Here is a 10,034-nt window from a genome sequence, read left to right as displayed (position 1 = left end):
GTCTTGGCACCAGGCTTCAGTTTTTTCCTTGCCCCAGGTGGAGACTCCTGGAAAAGTTCCAGCTCTTTAAGGATCATTGTTTCAATAGTCTGAGAGCACAGGGGTCTCTCTCTAAAATATCTTTTCTCTGGGCTGGGGAATTGGATCCCCAGCACCAATGTAAACGAAAGGGACAATGGTGTATATCTTTAGTTTTGAGGGGAACAGAGACAGGTAAATCTCCAGAAATCACTCACTGACTAGCCATCCTAACCAAATGGAGACTGTGTCTCAAAAGATAAAGATGGAAATTGATAAAGTAAGACATCTCATATGTGTGTGCGTGCATACACACTCGTGTATTCAATTACATGCACTTGCATGTACATGGCCACACACACAATTACATGCACCTGCACATATATGACCACACACACAAACATGCACACACACATACATTCACTGTGCATACCAATTTTAAAAAGTAAACAAAATGTTTTCTCTCGGGCTAGGGTGTCTACAGCAGAAGAGAAGAACAGACCATCAAATGATTTCAGGGTGTGATGTCACATTAGGTATCCAGTCCTTTAGCGTGTTTATGGTTTTCCCTGGGACTAAGTTTTCCAGCATTGTTTGGGGGTGGGGGAATTTAAATGTTATTTAATGAGATAAAATGCATTCTGAAATGGATTTAAGCTATAAGAAAAAGAGAAAGGTGGGGGCTCACGACAACTTGGGAAGTGGGCATTCTCTTTCTAAAAACCCTGTGACTCTCTTTAGTACTGGGGCTGCATAATCAGGCAGAACATTATTTTGTTTAATTTTTCTTTATAGGACAGGCCATATGTGATAGCCTATGTATAGAACACCAGACATGGCTGACGCCAAAATTATCCTTGCTTACCAACTCCATCTCACACATTTCTAAACTCTTCCTAAGGCTTCTGCCGCCAGGCTTTTTGGCATCTGGACATCTTTTGATACCGAGGGGAAGTTGCTGGACTCGATTTGACTTAGAAGGATGTCCAGATAGTTTCCTTGCTTGCTTCTATTAGGTGTTTCAACGATTTGCATCGTCCTGTCAAGAGTTTACTTTTCTGAATTCACTAGAAAGCACCTGGCCGTACATCTACATTTATTTAAAAATAGCACCCCTCTTTCCAACCACACCAGAAATGTATGCATTTGTGAAGCACATTTGCTGTTCAGCGTCTTTCTTGGAAGAACCACTATTTGAAGATAATTTGGGGGAACATCTAGGATGCAAATCCTGCGGTAGTCTGGCCACGCATATTAGCCCTGCTGCATCTCCAATTGTCCAGCTTATAAGGAGACAATAAATATTTTTAAGTGAACAGAGGTAATTTTATGTTTATTAATTTTTTTTACATTAAAACAATGTTTACTAAGGAAGTTTTGGGAAAATAGAAAAATAAGAAGGCAAAGGAAAAATTATACTGCTTGGATAATCATTGTCCATGTGAGTACATTTCTCTAGACATTCTTCCTTCATTGTGTATATATTTGTATTTACAGTATGCTGTACATAGTTTTCTATGTACCTATACACACAAATACCTATAGTTAATTCAATACATGTGCCTGGTGATAATCAAGCACTCTGACCTCCTCATTAGGATGGGGGATGCACATCACCACACTGTGAGAATGGTACCACAATGCAAAGCACCACACCGTGAGAATAGTACCACCTACGCAGCCGTTCGCATTAGGAAACACTGCCCAGGTAGCAAGCTCCTGTTTCTCAGCACTTCAGGAAAACGTGATGGTATAGTTGCCAGAACCAGAGCATCCAAAGCCAGCATTGGCTGAACAGTGCTTACTTAAGTCTAAAATCACAGGGTCTGTAAATCAATGGTGAAATGTTTGCCCCGCATGTACCAGGCTCTGGGTCTGGGTTTGAATATCAGTACTGCAAGTTTGTGTTTCTGTTTTGTGATGGACCAGGAACATTCTAGAATGATTTTCTATGTAGATATAAGCACTTTTGCCTCTAGAAAAGTTACAGCGATGCGATAGTATTAAAATCCATCTAAGAAGCCAAGCATGGAAAGGTTTATGGGGCCAAACATCCCAGTTCTTTGATTTCCTTACTGAAAAAAGAGGCCCCCAGAGAAAAGAGGCCCCCAGTTCAACCCCATCACAGATGGAGCCCAGAAGTTTCCTTTCAAGGCACTAATGCCATCTGTCAGGTGAATATGCTACTGTTTCTCAGACTGTTTTTCCTACTCTGTGCTAGAACCTGGCTCACCTGCTGGTCGGGTAAGGGATGAGCAGAGGCAACGCTGGCCATTCATATCACAGTCACGTGACCAGCAGGGACATGACACTTGGTGGGAGGCTGTGGGTCTAGCAAATGAGAATTCCCACTGGGTGGCAGGGAGCCTGCTCTGACTCCCCCTAACCCCCCCCCCACATAATTATAGTTCATGTGTCTTATGACAAATTGCAACCTCCATTTGGAAACTTCCACAGAGCAAATTAAATCGAACTTCTCATAGCTCACTACTGCTACGACACACGTGTGGTTGACTTTGAAGGTAACCCGGCTGTATTTTGTCTCTATAGGGCCATGGCTCTCAACTTTCCCAATGCTGTTACCCTTTAATACTGTTCAGCATGTTGGAGGGGACCCTCAACCATAAAATTATTTCTGTCGCTACTTCATAGCTGTAATTTTGCTACTGCCATGGAATTAGACCCACTGCTATAGGGGAATTTCAACAATGAGCTATTTTAGATGATTTATACACATATTTTTGCTAAGCCAATTTGACAGCCTGAAAGTGGCTATGTCCTAAAACCCTGAAGACTAAATCAAGCGATATTTGGGACATGTTAAATAGCTAGTAATTTACTAAAGGCTTTGAGTCCATTTGCTAAGACATTTTGTTTGAAATGCAGTGCTTCTAATAAAATCTCAGACCCAGAGTTTAATCTTTTAAAAATAGAATCTATTACATGAAGAAAAGGCTTCACTGAGGTCAGTTTGAGGTCACTGTTCATTAGCCTGGAGTGAAAGAGTCATTCAGATTACTTGTGGGCAAAAATCAGACTTGGGATTTAGAGGTTTGAAAGGTGGTAGCAGGCACTGGGGCAGCGAAAGACTGCCAGAGTCCAGTCTTCCTGGAGAAGACCTGATTTGTCCCAAGACATGGGAAGACTATTGGCTCCTGGGAGGTCTATCCCTTTAGTGTTCAGCACAGTACCTCTCGAGGCACATGATCTTAGAGGTCCCTGCGCAGAACAGAGGAGAGCAGTCCTGAAAAGAGATCTGTGTCCTATGAGCCGCCCACGACGATCCTCCGGCTGATGGCGCCTGGCAGGGTGTAGATGAAGAGGACCAGGAAGACGATGAGGATGATCAGGATGAAGGCGATGATGATGTACTTCTTGTAGTTCTTCCAGATGAGGTGGTACAGGCACTTGAAGGGGCTCACGAACCACGAGAAGGAGGTGTCTGGGCGGCTAAGGAAGGAATCAGGGAAGGGGGTCACGTTCAACATCCAGGAGTCTCTAACTCCCAGGAATCACCTCCGTCTTTCTGGGGACCCATAGGAGGGATCTGAGAGTAGTGGGGGTGCGGGGGGAACATTCTGCTGAGAGCGACAGAAATGGGACTGTTCACCAAGTGGTCTGTAATGACTCTTGCATGGTGTTAAAAATTGCTCTGATTAGAGCCAGAGACCTGTTAGAACCCACCCTGAAGCCCACACCCCCTACCCCTCCATCTGTCCTGTGACCAGATCAAGCCCACGTTCTGCACGTTCTGATGGAGTGGTCCATGAGGAGCACTCGCCCTAAATTCCTGCTTCACCTTGACTGACCCTCTTTCTGAGCACAGCATATTTGTCTCCTCTTCCTCTAACTACTTCCCAACCCCTCCCAGATCCTCCCCATCTCCCTACCCACTCAACTCCATGTCCTTCCTCTCTATTTAGAAAACAAACAGAAAAAAAACAAACAAAAACACAAAAACAAAAACAAGAAAAATCAACCCAAACCCGGAATCAAAACCAACCAACCAACAGAAAAGTAAGGCACAGAAAGACACAAAATATACATAAAAACACAAAATTAGAATCTGTAATATACAAGCAAAAGACTGGTAAGACAAAAAATAAATAAATGCCCGAGTACAGCAATATGAGACAAAAAGTCTATAGAATGAGCTCATTTTGTTTTGCCCAACTATTGCTGGGCACAGGCCTGCCCTCAGGTGTGGTTTATCTACCCAGTGAGACCCCATTGGAGAAAACTACTTTTTCTTTTGCAAGCAGATGTCAGTTGTAGAGAGTTTCTTGGCCAGGCTTGGGAGACCCGTGCCCACTTTCCTCTCTCAACCCTGGACCTTGTGTGAACCCTGTGTGTGTGCATCTCTGTGAGCAAAGTGTATTAAACAGATGTTTTAATAAACAACTTTGAGTTAGTGAGTAAGCTCTGTTATGTTCCTGACACTATGAGAGGTGCCAGATGGGTGTAGAACATCATCAGGCACCTTGAGTCTGGGACAATAGGACAAACGTGCGTGATTCCAAAAAGCATTTTATACACATATTTTGTGAACATTCAGTTTTTAATGGCCATGTAGCCAAGAATCGCAAGAAAGTACCATCATTTTTTAAATAATTCTGATTCTGGCCATCTTTAAAGAGTAATGACACATGAAAAAGAAAGTTCTGATCATATCAAAAACCAGAACAAAGCAAAACAGAAAATGGCAAAATTAAGTTGATAATCTGATTATGAGTGGTGACCAAGTTGATGATGGGCACCAAGCCTGTGGAATACTATGCTCTCCTCCAAAATATTAATTAGAACTATGACACTGAAGGAAAACTTTTCAAAAAAGTGTGAAAATGTTGTCAATCATCTATCTATCTATCTATCTATCTATCTATCTATCTATCTATCTATCTATCTATCTATCTATCATCTTTCTCCAGAGCATGTTACAGAAGGACTTGCTCCATTTGCAGTCTGTGATCTTTGGAGGTACTTTTCAGTTATGGAAACCATACTCTACACAGGTTGGACAGCACTATCGCCTGACCCCTGACTCCTGAGTTCTGTGTGCAGGAACAGGAAAGCCAGCGCCCCATGTTCCCTATCACAGGCCAGCCATACTCACTTGGGCTTGGCCAAGGGCTCGGGCTCCTTCCGGGCTTTCCCAACAGGGTTTTTCTCAGCTTCTTCTGCTGTGACCAAGTGGAATTCAGCTTCAACCTTGCCCTGCATAAGACAGAAACTGCAGTTTCTGGGGCAAAATCAGCATTCTCAAAGTGCCATTGTATTACAAGGAAGTATTTTGACTAGTCTGTTGGTTTATTTTGAGAACTATTTTCTGGTCCTGGGAGAAACCATCTCGTGAAGAATCATAAAAGCCCCAGGGTGGGTCTGGAGAGAGAATTCAGTGGGAAGAGTGCTTGTTATGAAAGCATGAAGACTCAAGTTCAGACCCTTATCACCCACATAAAAGACAGAGGTGTCAGTGTATATCTGTAACCCCAGAAGTCAGGAGGCAGAGACAAGCAGATGCCAGGGGCCCACTGGAGAGCCCATCTAGCTGAAATGGTGAGTTTAGGCTGAGTGAAGAAATATTGATAATAATAATAATAATAATAATAATAATAATAATAATGACAACAACAACAATAACATGGAGAGGGGTGAGTGAAAATATCACAACATCACCTTGTTCTCTACACATGTATGCCAGGCACACACACCTGGGCACACTTGTCCACACACCGGCATTAAACATACACACATCACCACCACAGAGGCCCATAATGATGCTACTGATGAGTTTGGTGTATGGAAAGGGTTCCACATGTACAGACACACACACAGACATATAGACACAGACGACCCATGTGGACCACTGCCATCATTAATACAGGAATAAGTAAGACTAATGATAGAAACTGAATACTCACTAGAGAGGGAGCTAATGACTCACATGGCCTCTTTCTATCAGCTACTTTCTTCCCATCAGTCCTTGGGAAGGAATTAGTGGATGTGACCCTGAGCTATTTCAGAATAGCTTCCCAGCTCCCCATCAGTGTGTGTGTGTGTGTGTGTGTGTGTGTGTGTGTGTGTGTGTGTTCACTAGCCTTTCTTTTTACAACTCCCTCCCTCCCACTCCTCTCTGGCAAAAAGCCCCTTCTGATTTAGAAGTCGTGAGTGTCAGGTGATTCAAACATTGTGCCAAAATCATTGGAAATTACATAAATCCTGAACTGGCAAACTACAGTGCAAAAATCAAGTCATTCTTCCTTGTTTAATTATTCATTCACCGCGTGACGTGTCCTCTCTAAGCTACTGCCAGTCCAGGCTCTGGGGACTCTAAGCCGCTGGAACACTGGTTCTTTGAGGAATAGAATTTTCTCTCCTCCTGCCTCCTTGGATTTTGTGCACTGAGATCCAAGGTAATGTGACAGGGAGGGGACAATAGAGATCCCAAGAGATGAAAGCATCATAGAAGCAGTTTAACAAATGCAATCAATGTCATAGTGGCTCTCTTTGGGTCATGTGATTACAGGTTATATGAGTATTTGATTTATGTTTTATTCCACTCAATCATGTCTCATGATTTACAAATGTCCCTTGAATACATGAATATGTGAGTAGTCTCTCATTCCCAATAATAAATTATGGCAGTCAACATGTTCAGAGAATATTTAAAAACTGGGAAATAAGTAATATATATAGCTTTTTTTGAGATTAAAGTCATGTTTCCACACAATTATCCTAACATAATAATATTAATACTGAAATTCAAATTGCAGTTGTACATCTCACCTCTGGCTCTATTTATATTATCTCTTGGTCTATCTAAAAAACAAGTAAAATAGCTATTTTTTATAGATAGAGATCTGAAGCTAAAGGTCAAATCATGTTTCCTAGGAAGTACAGATATAATAAGCTGTCTAACTAGAATATGAAACCGGGTTTATAAGACGCAAAGTCTCCTGGTATTTCCACAATAACAAACTGCCTGACAACGCATTCATCAATTTAATAGTGGATTAGAAGGTCTAAGCATCATTCTCAGATGATTCCATGACATCTTCCTAACCACCTCCTAAAGGCACTTGTCTCCTCGGTTCCTCATCTGTCAGATGTTCTAGAGTGATCTGGCCATAACATCTTGGATGTGCTAAAAGTAGATTTAAAGCTCCAGGGAGCTCCTTAAGACTCGATGATTGGAAGGAATCTAAGAAACCAGCTTAAAATCCATGGCCAAGAGAGCACTCTCATTACACAAGCAAATCTTTCTTCCGGGACCCTTCCAGGGGTGGCTTAACCTCTGCTGAGTAGTGTTTTGTATACTCAGAACTTCATCTAGTTGCTCCAATTTGATAGTCAGTTTGAGAGGTGCTAACGAATTGCCAAGTTCTGTAGCTCTTGAAACAGAGTATGTATCAACAGGGAACGCTCAGGTTGAGAGTAGAAGGACCATAGCAGCTTCTTTATATTCTACTGCGTAATGATGATGATGATGTGGTGGTGGTGGTGGTGATGATGATGATGATGATGACGATGACGACGATGACGATGATGATGACGATGATGATGATGATGATGATGTTGTTGATGATGATGATAGCTCACCTACAGATCTCTGCAGCCTGAATAGTGTTTCATACACTTATGATCCATTTAAAGTACCCAGGAAAGTAGACAGCATTTCCGTGTCCGAGTTGCAGACCAAGAAACCAAGGTGTGGAGATGCTTGCTAATCTCCGTTACATGTTATGTTGTGAGTCCTGAGGTTCTTGTTTCAAGTCCCATTATTTTGTCACTTCTTGTGTTCAAGTGACCCCTTGTTGAGGAGGACAGAGTGCTTGGGCCAACTTTGACATGGCTGTCTGAATAAGCAGAGATGTAAGGTCAACTTATGTCTAAATGATGAATTCAAATCTCGAGGCTGTCATCCATTCTCTGGTTCAAAAGCCGGGTTCAACCCGAAACATCATTAAATGTCCTAGGATTCAGATATTTTATTTACATATATTTGTTTATCTACTTATCAAGAGACAGAAAGTATGTGTGGCATGTGTACACACGTGTGTGCCAGGCAGAGGACAACTTGCAGGCATCAGTTCTCTTCTCTAACCCATAGGGAAACTGTACCCACTTCCTCAGGCTTGGCAGCAAGCACCTTTACCCACCAAGCCGCCTTTAATAACAATGAATAACTGTGATTTTTCTGAAAGGTTTTAAAGGGATTTACAATCATTGATCTAACTCTGGCACTAATATTTGTATTTGACCCCAATTTATGGTCTGGAAATGGATAGCTTGAGGATCGCATAGAATAGCATAGCTCAGTATGGACAATAGTTGAATGAGTATAATCTATTGATCTGCGTTGAAACAGTGTGACTTTAAGTGAGTGGCCTGTCTGGTTTAAGGCTCACTCTCCTAAAGATGTTCATAATATAAACACCCTGGCCCCAGTATAAGACATGCACAGATAAGTCTCACGGGTCCAGAGTATAACAGGAAGATTATACAAAGAAGGCTGAGCACATGAATTCTGACCTTGGCACAGAACTCATTAGTTATTATTATGAAAAGCCTTGCTTACTCTGGCCTCAGGAAGGCAACGGGGGAAGGTGTGACTGTCACATTCTGATAAACTCCGCTCCTCACCGCCTATCTCTGTACCCAGAGGGATTCACTTCCCACTCCATCATCAATATTCAGCCTCACACCAAGCAGAGGTCTTAATCTAATAATATCCTGGAAATGTAATTTAAAATCAGGGCTAGAACAAAAAAAAACATGGGCAGTTTGAGAGACTACCCATTAACCTCATGACATCTGTGGATGGGGGTGGGGGAAAGACAAGGAAAGAAGGAAAGGTCCCTGAAGAGACTGTGTGGGTGTGCTGTACCACAGTTACTGCTTGTGAGCTTCAGATTTTAACACACTGGGAGTGGCTATCAGGTACACAGAGAGGAGACCACATTCAGAATGGACACAGTTTTGTTTGTTTGTTTTTTAACCAGTAATTATTGCTCATTAAAATGCAACCTCACTGGTATTAAAAGAGTGATTTGCAAACGTTCATGGTAGACTGTGCATTGATAAAATACTTTAAGGAAAAATATGGCTCGAGAGTTAAGGTTTGGATCTGAAATGTCCTTACAGGCTCATGTTTTGAATACTTGTTCCCTAACTGGTTGTGTTATTTTTTTTTTGAGGAAGGTGACACCCTCAAGAGATGATATCTGGATGGTTGAAAGTTGGTCCCTAGAGAAGGTGATCGAGCCCCATCAGCCTCAGTCTCTGTTTTCTGGTCCACCATGAGAGGAATGACCTTTGTCACACACTTCTGCCAACGTGCCTTGCCTGCTATGGTGGACTGAGGCCACCAGATCTTCCTCCTTAAGTTGTTTCTGTCACAGCTATATGGAAGTGGTGGATTCATTCACACACACACACACACGTGTGTGTGTGTGTGTGTGTGTGTGTGTGTGTGTGTGTGTGTGTGTGTGCATTGTATATACCCTTGTTCTCAATCAGGAATTTCATTTCTGAGTACCTGAATTAAAGAATAATTCAGACCCAAGGAAAGGTCTTTGTACTAAGCACAAACATTCTTGAACCAACTGTCAAGGCGCCCCAGACTCTCCTTGGATTTTTGTCTATAGGTCTGAAGTCAGGTACTTTTGGTAGAAGATGATATCTAGAAATAGAATCCCAGCACTAAAAGTCTTATTTGTTAATAGGAGACTTTGATGTTAGATTATTTCAGAGGGTACAGTTACATGATGCATTTTTCCAAAAATCTCATTAGTCTGCAATGACATAGTCAAAAATAAATCAAGGAGGAAAAGTTTCATCATGATTCTTAAAATAACTCTTGATTCTAATCACTGGTAATTAGTAGATATGATTTTATTTATTCCATTGTTTGGGGGGTGGGAAAGTAGAGTGATCATAAATTTGCTTTATGAAGGGAAACTCTTAGCTGTATACTAAATAATAAATGGGGAGAAGGGGGAAGGGGAAGGGGTGAG

General features: G+C 41.9%; 1 protein-coding gene across 1 annotated transcript in view; it reads right to left on the bottom strand.

Annotated features, from left to right (window-relative positions):
• Positions 1-3,281: 3,281 nt before the first annotated feature.
• Positions 3,282-10,034, bottom strand: part of Fer1l6 (fer-1 like family member 6) — a 111,944-nt gene continuing 105,191 nt past the window's right edge. Inside the window, exons 39-40 of the mRNA XM_021217185.1 lie at positions 5,132-5,232; positions 3,282-3,468 (exon numbers count right to left, since the gene is read on the bottom strand). Coding sequence (XP_021072844.1) covers positions 3,282-3,468; positions 5,132-5,232 — 288 coding nt within the window. The remainder of the gene's footprint in view (positions 3,469-5,131; positions 5,233-10,034) is intronic.

Source organism: Mus pahari, chromosome 17 (genome assembly GCF_900095145.1).
Source record: "Mus pahari chromosome 17, PAHARI_EIJ_v1.1, whole genome shotgun sequence".
Taxonomy (NCBI): Eukaryota; Metazoa; Chordata; class Mammalia; order Rodentia; family Muridae; genus Mus; species Mus pahari.
This window is presented reverse-complemented; position numbering and strand designations above follow the sequence as displayed.